The sequence below is a fragment of the Mirounga leonina genome, unplaced genomic scaffold (genome assembly GCF_011800145.1).
Source record: "Mirounga leonina isolate KUSES-001 unplaced genomic scaffold, KU_Mleo_1.0 Mir_115, whole genome shotgun sequence".
NCBI lineage: Eukaryota > Metazoa > Chordata > Mammalia > Carnivora > Phocidae > Mirounga > Mirounga leonina.
This window is the reverse complement of record NW_023270268.1, coordinates 101,821,148-101,840,702: the sequence shown is the minus strand read 5'-3', so window position 1 is coordinate 101,840,702 and position 19,555 is coordinate 101,821,148. Positions and strand designations below refer to the sequence as shown.

The 19,555-nt window shown below is 36.5% G+C and overlaps 1 protein-coding gene across 2 annotated transcripts in view; it reads right to left on the bottom strand.

The window, feature by feature from the left end:
* Positions 1-2,403: 2,403 nt before the first annotated feature.
* Positions 2,404-19,555, bottom strand: part of CD47 (CD47 molecule) — a 47,939-nt gene continuing 30,787 nt past the window's right edge. Inside the window, exons 4-10 of one of the 2 annotated variants that reach the window (XM_035000217.1) lie at positions 18,067-18,171; positions 16,812-16,904; positions 15,666-15,758; positions 14,768-14,860; positions 9,186-9,217; positions 7,802-7,826; positions 2,404-5,303 (exon numbers count right to left, since the gene is read on the bottom strand). In XM_035000217.1, the coding sequence (XP_034856108.1) occupies positions 5,299-5,303; positions 7,802-7,826; positions 9,186-9,217; positions 14,768-14,860; positions 15,666-15,758; positions 16,812-16,904; positions 18,067-18,171 (446 nt within the window). In that variant the 3' untranslated portion in view covers positions 2,404-5,298. The remainder of the gene's footprint in view (positions 5,304-7,801; positions 7,827-9,185; positions 9,218-14,767; positions 14,861-15,665; positions 15,759-16,811; positions 16,905-18,066; positions 18,172-19,555) is intronic. The other variant, XM_035000219.1, reaches the window with a different exon arrangement.

The following is a 19,555-nucleotide window of genomic DNA, read 5'->3' as shown; positions in this document are numbered from 1 at the left end:
ACCACCGTCAACTGTGCTCAAACCTCTGAGCTACTGGTGATATCATGTCCTACATAGATGCTGTTACCATAATCCGGCATTTTCTAAAGCTGTCAAACTGAAGCCTTGAGCTGGAAAGGCGCCGCACAGAAGTGAAATCCAGTTGCATCTGCAAGCCTCCAGCTCCGTGGGAGTCCTAATCAGGTTGAGTACAGTTCCGTGCTACACAGAGCAGGCTGCAGTGCAGGAGGTAGGCCATTTGAATGCTTTCTGAACTCCATTAGTTACTCCTGCTGAGAGTGAAAAAGTCCTCCTAAATGCATAAAAAATTAAATTGCCTATGAGGTAAGAAATGAGATGGTACCTTGCTACCAAGTATTATTTTCCATTCAAACAGTCGACAGTCACACATACAACGCAGAATCATAGAGTACATACCTGCAAGGCATGCAGTGCCGACTGGGAATGCTGTGCTCAGAAGTCTAATGACATCTTATCATCTGGTAATAATCCCCTGACTTGGGCTTCAAGTTTACTTCCCCTCAATCCCCACCCCCACCCCAGATGGCACTCACAATCTCCATTCCAGGCTAGCTGAGGGTCAGGCCAGCCCGGGGGGACGTCAGAGATGCCTGGCGTCAGTCAGTGAGATCAGGAGGCCCAGGACCAGTCACAGCACGGAGGTGCAACATGGGGTGGATAGGACTACCGAGCGAGAGATGCACTTTTTTTTCCTCCCATGTTCCCTGACCTTGGCATCAGGTGGGTCTGGAACAGCAATTGTCTGGACATTTTGCCATCACATGCAACCTCTGAAGGCAGGCAAGAGCTAGCTTGAGAGCTGGGGAGACAGTGGATCCTTAGGACACCGTTTTGAGGCCCAGTATCCAGTTTTGCCCCTGAATTTTTAGTTACATCAGCCAATATATCCCATTTTTCTTAGATACAGGTTTTCTTTCACTGGTAATCAAAATAGTCCTAAGTGACCACCAGTTAAAAGGAAGAACTATTTTAATTTGCATCTCAGTCTTGGCAGAGTACTCTCTCCACAGGTAAGGAGGGGCACAGAGATGCGGGGAGGCGGCTTGCCAAGGTGCTCTGCTAGTCAGCAGTACAGCCAGGACCAGAAGCCAGGGCTCTTGCTTTCTCAGGTGACGTTCACACCAGACCGTGGGAAAATTCAACATGACAGACTTGTTTAATAAAACTTTTAGTTAAATTTTGTTCCAATTAAAAGTTTGCTCATTGGTTAATATACCTTAAAAAAGAATTTATAAATTAATTTTTTAAGTGATCCTTTGCATTGTTACTTAGAATATCATTGGACAACTTGAAGATACAATGAACTAAATTTCTTAGAAATGTGTTTGTGGTCTGCTTTAACAGCAACAGAAATAGCCCAACAAAATAGCTTAAAATGTTTTATTAAGTATATATAATATTACAGGGTAATATTTACAAAGTTATGTTTTTAAATAAAAAAAGTATCTTGGCAAAGATTGCAGATATTCAAAGCTTCAAACAGTGATAAATTGATTTAATACATATAAAAAAAACCTTTAACGGTAACACAGCTGTAAAACAACTTTGGTCTTTAAATCACTGCAAAAAATGGCTACTGACAAATAGCACACCTTTAATTGCTATGGAAAAAAGCCCCAAGAGAGGATCTCGCACATAGCAACACTGGAGTTTTCTTTATTTAGAATGGTTAATGGATATTTATATGATGTAGGATCTAAATCTCAACAATGGCTTTTTGTAAATAATGCTCCATTTAATAAAAACAGAAATGTTTCCTTCTCTCACCAACCCTGATAACAACACTTTTAAGATTCCACTGATGTCGCCTTACAGAGAAACTTATTACAAATGCTCTTTTTTTCAAAAGGCTAAATTTATGGGAAAGCTGGTCTTAAATGATAAGTAAGAGCTGTCAAAAGCCAAAGGCAGGAAAACTTTCTGTTCACTGCTTAGCTCTTAAAAGTTACCTGGATTATCCCTATTATCCACAGAAAATGACTTAAAAAAGGACCCCAGTGGGTGATGGCAGTTAGTGATTTTGAAAATAGGACACATGTGAAACTAAGGTTTCTAAACAAACTCTCCATTAAATAAAACATAATAAAAAGAGAAAGTGTTGCCCAACAATCCTTTCTCCGGTTTCCAATGGCATGTAAATGCCATTGGAGTATGTATTTTCATACACATCCCACAGATCTGTTTTTGAATACCCCTTTTAGGACAAAAAATATCTAGGTGATACTGGGCTTGATTCTTAATGAGATGGAGGAGTAAACGTATCACTTTTTGAGCTTTATTAACTCAAATCACAATTTGGTTGGTCATTTACTAAATTGACTATAGCATCCTGGCATGAGCAATACTCTCAAATTTTGGGATAGCCCCATTTTTTCATTTTGACATTCTCAGAAATTTAAACAAAACGGACCTGGAGTTTCCAGGTGAAAAGTCATCACCTTTTAAGGTTTTCAGGGCATGTGAAATTTGTCAAAAAAAGGAAACGATCTAAATCACCCTACTGAAAATAGTGGGGAATCTGCATACAGCCAACTTTCAATCATCCAACTTACGCACTGAACACCTAATGAATGCAAAACACTGCAGGAAGAGAAAGGGGCAAATAAAAAAGCTCTTGCCATAACAGAATTTCAAAATTGAGAGAAGCAAGACAAAAAACCTGACAGAACTCAGCAGACACACATAAAGTACTAAGAAAGGTATAGAAGAGATGAAAGAGGCAGCGACAGAGATGGGGGTGAGCTTCAGATGAGAGCCAGGAGGGGAGGGAGGGCTGGAAGACAATGTTTTGAAGGAGACGGAAAACTGGATTTGGCCAAAAACACTGGAGAACTTGTTGCAAAAATGACAAGTGGTACCAGAGGATGTGCACTAAATAAAATCGAGTGTTAGTCAATGGCAAAAATTGGGATCATTGAGTAAAAAGCAGGTTGTCAGGGGGGTCGGGGACAGATACAGGATGGTCAAAACGTTGTTAACAATTCTAATTTGGTGTGACAAAAATTGCGAGCCACTGCAAGTCTGATTTAAAGTGGATGAACTGGCCCAATGAGGCCCAAGCAAGAGGGCTCCTGCTGATGTGGTCCCTTTTCCAGAGAAGCTGACAGCTAGTAAGAACAAGAGTTGATGTCACCTGGCATCTCTCCTGCTTCCTCTGTGTGTTGTCTAGGGCAGTGAGTGCCTCAGAAGACAGTGTTAAAGAGAACACAAAGGGTGACGGATAGGTCCCAAGACTGAACCCCAAATAAATGAGAGCTTATTGCATATTAAAAGGTACAACTTGAGTTTATAAAAAAGTTTGCTATAAAGATTTTCATGCCTTACTTTTTCTTAATAGAGAATAGGTATCTGGATCTTTTTCATCTGTTTTTCTCCTCCTTTCATCAAAATTGATTTCCAAAGTAACAAACAATATTAGTAAAATATATTTTCAGAGGAAAAAACAGCAAGAGCCATCAGATTTATATAAAGGAATACAGCTCCCTCTACATATGATAATATTTTGGACAGCAACACAATTAGGAAGAAAATTTTTTTTTTTTTTTTCCAAGAGCTGTCTTCGTAGTCTGCTCAGTTTTCTGAGAAGCATCAGCAGGTCATAAGGTTTGCCAGAGGCAAACCACTTGGTCCCAACATGAAATATGACAATTAATTTGGCATAAAAGAGGCACATGGGAACATTCAGTGGACTAAGAAATAACTATTAGTAATGTAACTACAGATATGAATGTCTTACTATTACACAGACAGGAAGAATTACTAGTATTTTTAGAGGGTATTGTGAGCAGTCAAAAAGCTTGGCAAATTACCTAGAAGTTTTTGAAGTTTTAAGTGATCAAATATTCGCATCAAATATAATTCCACCCAATAAAGATCTTTTTTAATGTTGTTACTAAAAGCATGAAATTAACATCTGCTCTCCTGTAGGTATCCTGCTGTTGTCCGTACAGAAGATGCACGTGCCTATCTTACACTGTGCGCGCGCCCGCACACACACACACACACCCGCGAAGGAAGAAAACGAGTGCTAAGAATCTAAAAGTACTCCAGGCGATCACGACTGTCAGAAACGTTAATTTTCTTCTAACGGGGGTAGGAGATGTGGGGGGTTTTGTTTTACTTTCCGATCTTAGAGTGAGGGGCTTACAGAGGCAGGACTACACAAGGAAGATGAGTGCTTATCATGCAACACAGATACAATGGTAACAAAACCACCCTGTCGTGGGGGGGCCTGTCGGCCTGACGGTGACACACATTATGTTGCCATGCAGGAGACTCATAGTTCAAATCTCAATCTTGGTTTTTCATGCCCCAGATCAGAAAAGTGAAGAGACACTGTAGATTGTGCCTTCAAATCCGAGGAAGGAAATACATATGTTACAACCATCGCTATTTTTGCTGAGAAGTGTGAACATAGTTCTCTGAGAATAAGTCTGGCTCCTTTCTACAATGATGCTACCGTGTCACTGGACCATGTTCAAAGAGGAGAAAAGGTGCTACATCTTGTACAGCAGAAGCAAATAACAGGTGGACAAGACAGGATTTAAAGGGTTGTGTGAATAAAAGAAAAACACATCCATCAATAAAATTACTCTAAATCTGGAAAGGATTCATTACACTGTATGTCGAAGGAAGAAATGTGTGAATGGCAACCCCCAAGAATGAAGACCACAATCTCCTGCCAGATCACATCACACGCAGGCAGCACTCAAGATATTCCCAAGCAAACTACTGTCTGTTCTTAAATTTGCTATTCCCTTGACCCAGAAGTGGTACAGACCGTATTCGGCTAACACCAGCCATAACTGCCAACGTGGCCGTGAACCCAAGTTTGCTAAGGTTCTACAGAAGCCACTGTTCTTCATAGAGCTCTGTGGGAAACCACGAGGGTAGTGCCAGGTAATTCTCACCTTGAACCAATTTAAACTGGTGACCTAAAGTCAAGAGACCCTGGGATCTGAAAGGCATCATTCTTGGAAGTTGGCCACTCTACTCTTGCCCCTAATTGAGTAAAAATAACAACAAAAAACTGGATCTCAATTGGGCACACAACACAGATGACAATTCTTTTATTAACTACATTACAAATGCTTTGAATAAAAACTGTAACAATAATCATTTAAGGGTCAATGATTTACTTTTTTCCACATATGAGAACCAGTTATCTTTCTTGTTCTCTTCTCCTGAACAGTGAACCAAGGCCATGGTGCTCAAACACAATTGTACTCCTTTCACGTCTTACTACTTTCCAAATCAGAGTCCGTCACTTCACTTCAGTTACTCTGGAAAATTGAAAAATGAACATATAATCACTATTCATGTCTATTTTCTATGCACTAACAAGTTGATGTATTTTAAAAAACTGGAATTGTCATATATACGATATCTAAAAATAAAAAAAAAGTATTTAATCTTAGATTTGCAAAGGTCACAAACCCGGCAAATCACCAGCCTTTTTAGTTGTAGTAAGTAAAAGGCCAATGCCAAATGAAAATAAAAATCAGCAAAGTCTGGTAATCTCAGTTTGCTAGGTTAGCTCTTAAGCCAAGAGATGTTGATTTTTCGAAGCAGAAGATATTGATCACAGAATAATATTACACCCCATTCATTTCAGACCTCTACCATTCATTTGATGTAAGTGAAATAAAATGTTGATTTGGAGCAAGAGGAAGAGAAAATGGTACTGTGGTCACTAGAAGGTTAGTCTGAAACTCACTTACTGACCAGGCAGACACACTGTGAGCATCAAGCCCACCAGAAACACAGGGTTTTTGTTTTTGTTTTTTATTTTAAAAGCCAACAAATTCTAAACAGATAAATATTAGCAAAATTAAGGGAGTTTCAAAGGTCATCATAGATTTTGTGTGCTATGAACACACAAAAACTACTCTATCTACTGATACAGTGGTTCTAAAAAAAGGAAGAGGCACTCGAGGCTCTTGTACTAGTTTTCTGAAAACAAAAGGAGCTTCATTTCCTCATACAGCTTCAGAAGACTGACACCACAGCAGGAAAAAAGCAAAGAAATTAAAAAATAAACCACGAGAATGTAAACATGGACAAACCATGCCACAATTCCAGGGACTGGTTCTTTTTTAAAATTTTTTATTTTTTAGGAGGGTGGTGGTTGGCAAACAAAACACACGTCTTTGTAATAAAGGCTGTAGCTGTGACACAAACTTACAAAAGTGGAATTGCTCTGTGATTCCTTGTCAAACATGGCCTAAGCCTTGTGTTAAACTCTGTCCACCAACACATTATCAGCGTGTTTTTAATCTCATGCAAAAACTAATTGCACTCGGGGGAACACAGCCTCTTGTGTTAAAGGCTGCACTTTGCCACAGAGGTGAGGAGGTAGGTCACGAATGTTAAAGCATTAAAATAGCAAACTATTTACATGATCAAGGAATGACTGCAAATATCAAAGGTATGAAGAAATTTTTGATAAGATAAAAACAAAGTTATCACACGTTAACAGAACTGAAGTATCAAAGCATCTTAAGGTAAAATCAAAATGAATACTTATAGTACTCAGTATCTCCGACTTATTTTTAAAAACAAGTATGTCCTTGAAATATTCAATAAAAATTAGAAGTTATTAGCCCAGAGTTTCAAAACAAGAAGCAAAAGCTCGACTGACTAAACATTTCTCTCTTAAATCCTCTCCCGAAAGGACAGAACTGAGTCCTGCTTAGAAAAGCAGAGATATTAAGTCCCCATGAATTAAATGCAACAAATCGCCAACATAAGCACAAAAGAAACTCTGTCAAGATGATAAAGATTTGTGCCAGATTATCTATGTGTCTTATAAAAAGCATTTAAAAGTTAGTCACCAGATACTGCAGCTGAAAATTGTTTTTTAAAAAGCAGTAATTTCTCTTTGCTATGAGCAATATGATCGGAGGGTCTGATTAGTGACACCCTACAGCTTTTCTAGCACTTGTTTTGTAACTTTAAGGAGATTTAAGTTTTATAAATCAAGAAATGCAGGCCTTTATGATTTGACAGTGTCCCTTTTACATAAAAAAAAAGAGCACACTTTCAAGAAGCCATTTTACTTCTTTTCATTGTTCATATTTTAACCAACTATAATTGTAGGTGCACTTTATACTTACCATCATTCATCATTCCTTTTGATTCTTTAAATGCTAAGAATTAGTAACAAGCCAAGCAGGCAGTTAGTAAGATTCCACAATTAGAAATCATTTCTAAATAAATAAATACCCAGTAATATCATGCTAACTATTCCACAGCTATAAAGTCAAATTAGTTTTAACTCTATTCCTTTATTACAAAAGCCTTTCTGTGGATCATACCCACAGACCCCACAAAGGAAATAAGGTCAGTTGAGAACACAGATCTAGACTTAGGGAGAAAGAAAGTGAGATGCTTGGGTCTCACTCCATGGTGACAGCCTGAATCTGAAATTTATAAATCAGAAACTGAAATTAATTGAGATTCTTCTCTATTGGGGGTGTTACACTTCATCTTGCCTAATATAAGGCAAAGGTCCCCTCACCCAAATATCGTTGGGCCAGAGCAAGCAACTACTGGAGAGATACCGAACAGGGCATTTTTCTCAGAGGTAAGAACATTAAAATAGCAATACTCTGAATAATCAAGAAAAGAGGGGTCAAGGAAAAACAAAAAACAAAAAAACAAACAACAAACTAGATTTTTCCCAAGGCAAAAAGAGCATTCTAACTGCTTTGGGAGGCTATTCAAATTATGATCAGGTAATGGATCAAGAAGAATATACAAGTTGGTAATAACCACATACCATTAAGGGGCTCCTCTACAGCTTTCTGGAAAATATTTAAAATATATTTACGTAAAAATGGAATTTATTTCATGTCCTTTTATACTAAAATTTATATACGCTAATATTTAAACTATATAGTTAAGAGTGAATCTTAAAGTCTAAAAACAAAATAAGGCAATAAGGAAAAACAAAGCTTGCCAAGCTTACCTAACAGTTTAATAATAACTGTATTAATCTTAATATTTTTTCTATGCAGAATTTCCCACCCACTCTGCCTCTTTTAGTTCAAGAAATTCTAACTTCTCAAAAAGTGCAAACATAAATAGTAATACAGTAATAAATAAAAGAGTTAAACAAGAGATGAGACCAAAGCAGAATCATTTCAAATCATGCAAACTGAATTCAGTAACAAGGAAAGAAAATGTGTTAAGATGTAAGGGTCCAATGGTTGGATTATCTCCAACAGAGGCACTTTAAACACTGCTGGCTGTTGGTGACCAATGACTACAGCACCCATCTTTTTAGCATAAACACTTGTGGTAAGATTCACCCCTAGGCCCCCTTGCCTCTCAGGCATGTCTTCTGAGGCTCTTCAGGCCTAAGGAATATATGTAACCTCCCACTTCCTGCCACAGACAGGAGTCTCGATTTTGGCCTTCCAGATAGAGCTACCATTATTCCTTTCTAGGAAGGTGACCTCTCCAGACCTTCTTTCAACAAAATAGTTCTTGGGCCTGTCCCATGACCAATCACTACATGGGTTTTTTTTTTTTTTTCACGTGCTCATTTATCCGTTTCAGTTTATCTCTTAAATTTGCTCCTTTTCTCGGAATTTTCTTAGATAGCTTATTAAGGTATCCAAGACACAGTGAAAACTACAGTACAGTATGGAGGAAGAAAAATACTTATAAAATGGGGGAAGAAGGGAAATAGATTCTAATTCAGAACAAATATGTTCCAGCAATATCTACATTTATTTTATAGATTTTTAATGAAATCAATTTCACATGAATCCCTCTCCCTCATTTTAAAGCCTTCTGAAATATCACTTTGTATGTGCACATCAAATGGAGCCAACAGGTGAGGCAGCTTCCTTCAGCAGAGATAATAACCATTATTCTTACACATGACCTTTCCAGTTCTGAGAAAGTAAGAAGTCACTTGAGAAGTCAGCACAATCTTAATGAATCACTGATTTTATTCTATTGCAACTAAAATGACCAAACAGGTTTTAAAAGAAAGTTGGATCTATTCATGCAAAGTCATGAAATGACTTCCATATTCTCTTAATCTGATGTCATACCACTAAACAGAGAGCAAAAGGCTCAGTATCTCAATTACCATTCCTCAGTCAAAACCATCAAGTGGTCATTTCCAATTCATTTAAGAAAGTTTAACTTACCCTAGGAGGTTGTATAGTCTTCTGACTGGAAGCTGATATAATTAAAAATTGAGAAAATGAACTGAATAAGTGAAACAAATAAAGGCAATATAATGTTTCATTTCAATGACTATATAATGATTAATTGCAAATGATTATATACATTGATAGAATAAAATGATCAAATGATCCATCTACATCAAATAAAACATCTACATTCTCTCATTTGTACATGCTATTATTTCCCCCAAATCAGTCATTTGTTACACTTCTTGTTGAAAGATGCTATCATCTGTTCACCCCCACTGTGAACTCTATACCCCTCCCCTACTCAGCCCAGCCAGAAAGTGGACAGAATGTAGCAATGACCAATCTCCATGCCCTACTCCATTGCCTGTCCTTAGCTCACTGTTCTTGATCCTTGTGGCCCAGTCTTTTCTTCTGCTTCCATCTTTCCCGTTTTCAAAGCTCCGAACAGCTAACAAACTAAAGAAAATATTCAGATCCTTCTGAGTTCAATGAATTATTCTAAGCAGCTAGTTTTAGCCACAATTAACTTCTTCTCTATGTATTCCTTCTCAGCTTTCCAAGTCACTCTTGCCACTGCTTCTGAACAGACTGGTTAATGGAGATGAAGGAATACAGGGCATGAAGAAAGTAACAAAGGGAAAAAATATTACTCTAGCTGCACAGGGAAAAATAGAGAACTTCCTTACAAAGCCAAGTGAGAAGGTCCCAGAGCAGCTCAAGCCAGTCCTAAATACAGAATGAGTCCTACATATATAAAAGCATCAACCAGCAACATCCTGTGAGCCAGTTGGTAGGAGAGTGATGTTACAGGACAGTCAATTACACTGTCCCGGGGGTTGGATGGAAGCCTGGATTTGACTGTGAGCAGACTCAGGCAAGCCCCAGGGATTGCGCTAGGGTTCTGTGCGCTCTACTTCCTGCCACTCCTCCTCCATGCCCACCCCTACAAAGCTTCCGAAGCCGATGGGCAATGGGAGTGAGACGCTACCCAAGGGCAGCCAATGTACATACTAGCCAGAAGCTGACAGGCTCTCTCAAACAGAGACCACAGCGACTGACTAGCCTGAAAAGTTTCTCTCTCCCACTGGAGCATGAAGAGGAGAAACAGAAAGAAGACCAGAAAGTTGGTGATGGAAAGGAAGGTGACATAGAGACAGCAAGCCAGGAGAGAAGCTCAAGGCTTAAAGACAAAGGTAAGAGAAACTATCAGTGAGAAGACAAAAATAAAATACAAGATAAGGCCATAAAGAGGAGGATAAGCTTGTAGGGAAAGAACCAGAGAAGAACTCAATAGTATAACTGGCAGATGGGCATTGACAAACTCCTATTACTTAGAGGGCAACATGGTGGCTCAGTTCTTAGAAATGCATCGGATACTTCCAATTCCTAAACTGCTTACTGTTCCAGTCCCTATGAGGCCTGGTTGTGTCCCAGCTCTCAGGAGATTCCCTTCTCTGTTAGTATCATGTGTGGCTTTAAAGTAAAACTCCCTTGCTAGAGGAACTTGGGGAGTGATATGGTCCTGGCAGCCAAAGAAGGAAACCACTTTTTAAAGTAGTATGGAGTGGGATGCCTTGCTGGCTCAGTCAGCAGAGAGTGTGACTCTTGATCTCAGTGTTGTGTGTTCGAGCCCCATGATGGGTGTAGAGATTACTTAAAAAATAAATAAAATCTTAAAAAAAGAAATAGTAGTATGGAGTGAAATGGGTTGGGAATATGGGTGAGTCACACTTAGCAGCCTCCCAAAGAAGCCAAGCAGAATTACAGAACTTCATTAGGGATCATCATGGTAGTTACATGTATATACAACTTACTTCAACTAAACCATGCCCTCTATGTTCTATCAAGGAAAAGAAAACAGCTGTGAAAATTTCTGACTGGTGGTGTGAAGGGTCAGAGGTTAAGATTTTAGACCTACATTTTTGAGATCATAAATTTATTTATTAGGATTATTATTAAGAACTTCCAAGTAACTCCTTTTCTGTTTGAATAATGTATAAAGAATAGTTTCTGAGTTCCAATTCTCAGGACCAAGGAACATCACATTTTGGCTAGACCATTCTGAAAAAGAGCTCTATAAAGAACAATGATTCAGAGGGATAAAAGTCAGCTGTGCTCCCACTACCAGTATAAAACCCAAAAGTGCAGAAGTTAATTTCACTTGAGCCAACCTTCTTCCATAGGCATATGATTATCGTGACAAAATTACTATGGTTTATCTGCTACTATAATGGACCTAAGGCACTGACAGCTACACATATGTATGTAGTTAAACATACATATACACAAATATATATGTTAACTATATAGTTTATATATATTTATAAATATATAACACACTTTATATAATATATATTAATATATTATTAAATACAAACATACTTATATACAAAACTATTATACATAAAATATATTTGTTTTATTTATTTTTTAAACCACAAGCCTTAAGGATTCCATATAAGCTCCCTTGCAAGGTTTCTTCTTGATTTATTCTTCTCTCCCTGAAACATCTGACCACACAGTATAAATGTATTTCTAGGTTTTAAATTTTCAGGAATAATTTTCCTACTGATATCAGACTCACCTCTCCTTAACAATGGGCTATAAAATATCACTGAATTATATATATATATTCCATGTCATTCTAAAACAACTAGGACGTTGTGATAAATATGGTTTTTATGTACTAGTAGGTTGATTTGTAACAAAACACGTTTATGTGCACTTATACTGAACTAAGTGGTAATGACTTTAACAAAAAATGAACAAGTACCGACTCTTATAAATAATGGATATTAATGATGCATACAAACAACAAGCCTAACTCTAGTGAGTTTAGTTAGTTCTATTTAATTTTCTGTATGATCTCACACTGTTATTATTTCTAGCCCCAATTTCATTTTGCAAAACTTAAATGCTTCCAGTAAAAAAATGAAATCCAACACGGTTTAAAAAGACCATAGGAAATGAAATTTAAAAATCTTACTTCTAGAGTAACAATTAAGGCTACAAATTTAAGCTTGGAAATAATAAAAACAACAAAATTTAAAATTCTCATAGGGCCATCAACTTACTCTTAAAGAGTCAGCTTGGATTTTAACGACAAAAACAACAACAAACTGAGGATTTTATTGCCTTGAAGTCAAGACACATTCATTAAGCTTTTCCAAAACAGAGCATCAGCAATGAGTAAAATTTATTTTGGAAACATTTACAATTTTTACCTCCTGATAAAAATGTTAAAATTTGCAACCTTAATGTTACGTATACTCACACTTACACATTCAGATTATTTTAAGAAAAACACATCAATTTTCCTATTTTACCACATTATCTAAAGAGCAACTTTCCTGTACCTTTTCTCTTCTTGCCCTTCAATTGACCGAAGGCGTGCCTCTGAATTCTGGCATCAGACAAGTTGATTTGGAAAGTTAATTTAGAATATTCTCAAAATGTCAATAAAATTGGACTAAATTCTTAACTTACATGTGATGTATTTATATATGCTAAACTATGATAAAGAAAAAATAATTTGGGGACCTTTTCAAGATTTCACTTTCAGTTTGATTTTTAAGGTGAAAACAGTATGTGTGTAATTACAGTGGTTTCACAAGCTTCTTTGGATGTAAACGATGGAGAAGGGAGAGAGCAGGGCCCAGGAGGTGGCAGTTAGCTGATGCCTATTTCCACCTGAGTCAGCATTCCAGACCTGTTGGCAACTCTACTGAGCATGATCCTTTAGACATGGAAGGCTTGGGGGAGCATGGGAATAAAAGGGAGTACAATCTAGATAATGAGGAATAAAAAGAACAGAGAGCTGACTATCAGTCAAAGACACATAATACTACATCATGTTGCAGGTCACATACTGTTCTCAAGCATTCATAAGAAGCAACATAACCAGCAGTGTCTTATTCAAGAACCACACAAATGGTGATTAGAATACTCAACAAAAATAGAATATGTATCAACATTCATAATGTGATGCTTCTGACAGCTACTAAATGAACACCATTCTGCTGAGAAATCTTCATTGTGTTTTATGGACTTATGAGTCACAAACTAAGAAAATTTCATTGAGGAAACGACTCTGACTTAAGAACACATGAACCAAAGATAGGGAGATTTTAGTTAAGTATTTTAATTGTTTATCTAATAAGCATTAACCAAATAGGGACAAAGAATATATAACAAAATCGAACTCATTCATCAGTCAGCAAAAACTGAAGTTCAGAAACAAAGGTAAAATTTCTTTGAAAGTATTATGTAAGTCATATGGAAAATTATTTGACTATAACAATTCAAGGTTTATATTAATTTTTGTAAACACAGTAAAGTTCACCTAAAGCAGAAACACTGATTTTTTTACTCCATTATTTGGCAACTTTTGATTATTTTGACAAATGCTTAAGAGTTTGCTTTGCTTTACTTCTTAAATAAAAAACAAATTTTTTTAAAGGGATACTAATGTAAACCAGTTACAGGGAACATTTTTAGCTTAAATGAGACAATATACTAGCTAAAAGCACCTGCCTCTATATATAAAAAATAAGAATTTATATAGAAATCTGTTATTTGAAAATTGGCAGATTAAATATGAAGTTCAGAAATAATTAGCCAACTCCCCACTTGCTAACAATTGATTTTAAAGGTAGTAAAAACAACATGGATGGATCTAGGGGGTATAATGCTAAGTGAAGTCAGTCTGAGAAAGACAAATACCATATGATTTTACTCATATGCAGAATTTAAGAAACAAACAAAGGAAAAAAGAGACAAACAAAAAATAAGATTCTTAAATATAGAGAACAAACTGGTGGTTGCCAGAGGGGAGGTGGGGGGGGGGATGTGTAAAACAGGTGATGGGGATGAAAGTTAAAGAGTACACTCATCTTGATGAGCACTGAGTAATGTATAGAACTGCTGAATCACTGTATTGTACACCTGAAACTAACATAACACTGTATGTTAATTATACTGGATTTTAAAAACAAATTTTTAAAAAGGTAGTAAGGCCTTAAATTTTAAAACTCCATGTTTTTATATTAGTTTTAACTAAAAATATTTTAAAGTCAAGTAAAGTCAGAGGACACTGTTCTTTAACAAAAGTGACAGATTTTGAATTTCAACATGTCTACTTCGGGGTGTCAAGGTCTGCAAACAGTCTGCAAGAACAGCAAGTAACAAATAGGGTCTCTGTGAAAGAGCTCTCATCGAACCAATGGGCCAATTAAAAATCCCTTCCTATTAAAATGAATCCTCAACATTCTCTCCTTTTAGGTGGTATAAAAAAGTCTATACATTTTAAAACAAAGCCATTTTCTTTTAAGCTAGTCTATAATCTAAACTTTTCATAAATTCATATTACTTCTACCCTCTTTCATCACCCCCAAATCATTCCAATTTTAGTATTTTATTATTTAAAAAATATAGCTGCATTCACGGTATTTTCTCATTTTTGGAAACACTGATAAATTTCTTTAGTCATAAATTGTAAGAGCCAAGCAAAAGAATTTTCCAAATTATATATTTGAAGTTCTTGGCATAGGCTAACAAAAATAAGACTGACTTACCAACAAGTTTCATATAAACTAATCCAAGTAATTCTGCTAGAGCTATAATACCCAAACCTGAAATCAGAAGAGGGCCATGCACTGGGGTGCACTCTGTAAAAACAAGTGAAATTTTATGTTAGAAATCTACATGAAATAAGTGAACTTTTTAAAAGACCCAACAATAACAGTAATATACCAAGTTTTAAGGAGAATAATTCTTTTTCTAATTACTAAGAAACAAAAATTATCTTTATATATATTCAACATTATTCACTTAGCCAGTGAAAGGACTCCAAATTATTAAAAGAAAATGTTTGCATAACATGTACCTATCGCATCAAGATTAATGTAAAACAGTGCATAAAGCCTAAAGTTCCAACCAACTGGAGCCTGGTTATTTAAAAAAATGCTCCTGTAAATGTAGGCGTAGCAGTTTGGCTGCTAGGATAATCAGCCCACAGGCCATATACAGCCAATATTCTCATGGTAATACGGAAACACTATTCTCAGTGGGGAAAAAAAATGAGAGTTAAAAAAAGAAAAGCTCACAAAGCTCACAACACCAAATGCTGGCAAAGATGTGGAGCAACAGGAACTCTCATTCACTGATGGTGGGAATGCAAAATGGCACAGTCACTTTGGAAGACGGTTTGGCAATTTGTTACAAAACTAAATATATTCTTAACAATCCATAGCAATCACACTCCTTGGTATTTACTTAAATGAAGCTGAAAACTTAGGTCCACACAAAAACATGCACATGATGTTTATAGTAGCTTTATTCTTATTCATCAAAAACTGAAAGTGGCCAGGATGTCCTTCAGTAGGTGAATGGATAAAGAGGAGGAAGAAGAGCTCTGTCCACAAGAAATTCCTAGTAAGACAAACTGGGACTAGAGAAGAACATGGCCCTTACCTGAGACACAAAGGCTTAGTCCAACCACAGAAAGCACATAGCCCAGTACCTGAAGGATTAATATGGCAATGGTGAAGGGAGAAATCCGAACACCTAGAGGAAGAAAGACTGGGTTGAGAGCACTTAAGAAGCAATCACACCTCCTTGTTTTCCGTGCAACCAAAAATAACATCCAGTGACCAAAGACTGACTCCGGATTTCCTTGTCAGATGGTAGCTTCTTCCCCAATGACCTTAACCTCGCTTTGTCACACAAGTAGTTAGTTCCAGATTCATACATTCAGCAGTCTTTTTTTTTTTTTTTCTTCACAGTGAGCTCAGCTGGACTGGTGCTTTTTACCCAAAATCTTAGAACAGTGCTGCTTTTACCACACTTGCGCATTTTACAGTATGAATGGCTATTATGCATGACTTTGCCACATGCACATAAAATTGCTCTGGTGGAGAGAACCATTATGCAAACACGCCCTTGTAAACATCACAACCTCTGTCTTGTGTGTCTAGATCTGTGATTTTATAACAAATTAATAACTTTTAATCAAGCCAGGGATAAGCTCTAAGACCAAAAGTTAAATGTACAAATAGAAAAAAAACAGACTATAATAATGATAATAATGACAAAAATATGTTAGTGACTGACTCCAAAAAAGCAGTGAAGATTATATCAACTATAGGTTGGATATCTGTATCATCTTTTAAAACTACAATGTTAAGATTTGCCAATAACTAAAAAAGATATATATTTCCACTATTTTTAATTGATATCCCTATTTTGTAGAACCTGTTTTTTTAAGAGGCTTAGCAAAAAAGAAAAAATATGTTTAATATCTACTTATAACTTGAAAAAACTGTAATAAAAACGTGAAGATAATCATTAAGAAATTATATAACATAATTTGAAAAACCCACTGCCTAGCATCAAAGATATATGAAAATTACTTTTTACAAAATAACAGAATGCCTTGAAAACCTAAGCTAACCTTAAATTTAATCCATACAGGGAAAATGTCACAAATAGCTTCGAAAATCTTTTAATAAGCCAACTTTTACTGAGTTGTAAAAAAAAAAATACAAGAAATATTTTAACCAAAGATGTTGTTTTTAAAATGAAAAAGGCAGACAAAATCATGTTATAACAAATACTCACCTATTATAAGCACACAGTACTGAAGTAATATTAATATCACTGTAGGAATTACAATTAAACCAAGTCCACAAGAATTCTTTGTTGAATATTCACCTGTTAATAAAAATAATATTTAAAATATTATCCTACATACTTCCTACTCTATAGGAAGTTAAAGTACTTGAACTTACTAAATGTATCAGTCTCAATACTCCTCTTACAAACTTAAAAAGGCTTAAAAATATATTTCTCCCAAAACTTCACACAAAATGACTATTTTCAGATTAAGACCAAACTTATGACATGTAAACGCCACCACCTAAGTCTCAACATGTCAAAACCTTAAACTGGCTTTGCCTCTTCAACTACCTTACAGAATTCCAGGGAGAAACTCTCGAGTCACCTCTTGCCATTCCCTTCACTGGCTATGTTCAATCCGTCCCAAAGTTAAAACAGTTGTTCTCGCAAGTAATCTTCTGAATTCATCTCCTTCCACCCCGTGTTCTAACTCCAGAGGCAAACAGAGCTGCCATATATATGTTCCTAAACATTATATCTATACTGTATTCAGCTCAAAAACAACAATGGCTCTCTCCAGTCCACACTGTGGGTCCCAGGCTACCTTTGCTGTCTTTCCATGGGCCATATACCCTTTCTTTCCACCCCCATTCCCATCCTCCGAACACAAGAGGTTTCAGACAGACTTCCCACATTCATTCCCACTTCCATGTCTTGGCAAATGAAGTTTGCCTCTACAGTGGGTTGAATGATGGCCCTAAAGATATGCCCACCTCCAAATCCTTGGAATCCGTGAATATTAACTTCTGTGGCAAGAGTATTGTTATATAGCAAATGATGATTAAGTTAAGGATCCTGAAAGGAGGAGTTTATCCCGGATTATCCAGGTGGGCCCTAAATGCAATGACAAGTGTCTCTGTAAGACAGAGGCAGAGGGAGATTCAAAAGACACCATGGAGGCAGAAACTGGAATTATGGTGCCACAAACCAAGGAGTTGCAGACTGCCAGCAAACACCAGAAGCTAGAAGAGACAAAGAATGGATTCTCCCCTAGAACCTCAGGAGGGATTACGGCCCTGATGACATCTTTATCTCAGATTTATGTACTCCAGAACTGTGAGAAAATTTCTACTGTTTTAGGACACGCACTTTGCGGTTATGTGTTACAGCAGCCCTAGGAAACTAACACCTCCCTCCCCACCTCACCAGCCCCTCATCTCCATCAATCCTCTCTCCCTCATATAACAGTGTTTCTTACCTGGGACAAAAAGAATGGCTCCAACAATGACAACTATAGTGAGCACTAGTCCACCAACAAATAAAATGGTTTTCTCCTTCACAAGACTGGCTTTATATTTAATTGCTTAAAAAGAAAACAAAGAATTACATGAACCCAATCACAAAAAGTAAAGCCACTTCTGTAACTTATAAAGTGCAAGGACAAACTGATAACTAATCGAATCATCTTGGAACAACTCCTTCATATCATGTCAAGCCACCTCAGATCTTTTTCATATTAAGTCAATGTCTAAATATTGTCATGGTAGTATACATATGGATACTTAATTTGAAGGTGACACTTTATTCTCCTTTAAGGAATGAAGTCCCTTTAAGGAATGAAGTTATATATATCAGGCTTTCTCAATTAAGGCATTATTAACATTTTGGACCAGATAACTCCTTGGGCGCGGGGGGGCGGGGGGCTGTTCCGTGCACTATACGATGTTTAGTAGTATCCCTGGCTTCTGCTCACTATATGCTGTTAACAGCCCCCCAGTGGTGCCACCCAAAAATGTCTCCAGACACTGTTAAATGTTCCCTGAGGAGGAAAACCGCCTGAGGTTTACAACTGATATACATAACACTGATGAGAAATAACTGGCTATTACAGTAATATTGAGAAAAAGAGAACTTTATTCCATCTTATAAAAAATTAGTAAAGCATATGAAATTCGAGATAATTTTGTTTTGAAAAAGCAGAATAAACACTGGACAAATCACACCCTCTTGATATCCTGAGGGTAAAAAATGCTTAAATTGTTCAATTAAAATAACTTCTTGAAAATAAACCATAAATACTCAGTAGTACTCATCATACATGTTGTTATTTTTGATGCTAGCTCTACTGTCAAGTATCTGACACCTTCCCTGAAAGAATATAATAGATAAACTTAAAAATATTATAGTTGCCCCTTAAACAACACAGGGGTTAGAAGCACTGACCTCCCCCACCCTGTTCAGCCAAAAATCTGAGTGTAACTTCACTCCCCCAAAACTTCACTATTAATAGCCACTACTGACCATAAGCCTTACCAATAACATAGTCAAGTAACACATATTTTGTATGTTTTATGTACTATATACTGTATTCTTATAATAAAATAAGCTAGAGAGAGGAAAATGTTATTAAGAAACTCATAAAGAAGGGAAAATATATTTATAGTATTGAACCATAAAAAAATTCACATATAAGCAGACCCACAGAGTTCAAACCCATATTGTTCAAGGGTTAACTGTATTTCTTTTCCTATATATTCACCTTTTGGGTTTTGTTTTGGTTAATATTAAAATTAATTTTTCACCAAGAAAGTTGATAAAAGTAACCTAAAAGCAGACTGATACTGACTGAAATTCTGCTGTTTCATATCATGATATTTTCCACACCATTAATCAATGAGTGTCCTGACGGGAAGATTTTTAAACGTATTTAGCATTTAACTTGCTTCCATTAAAATGACAAACAGGTC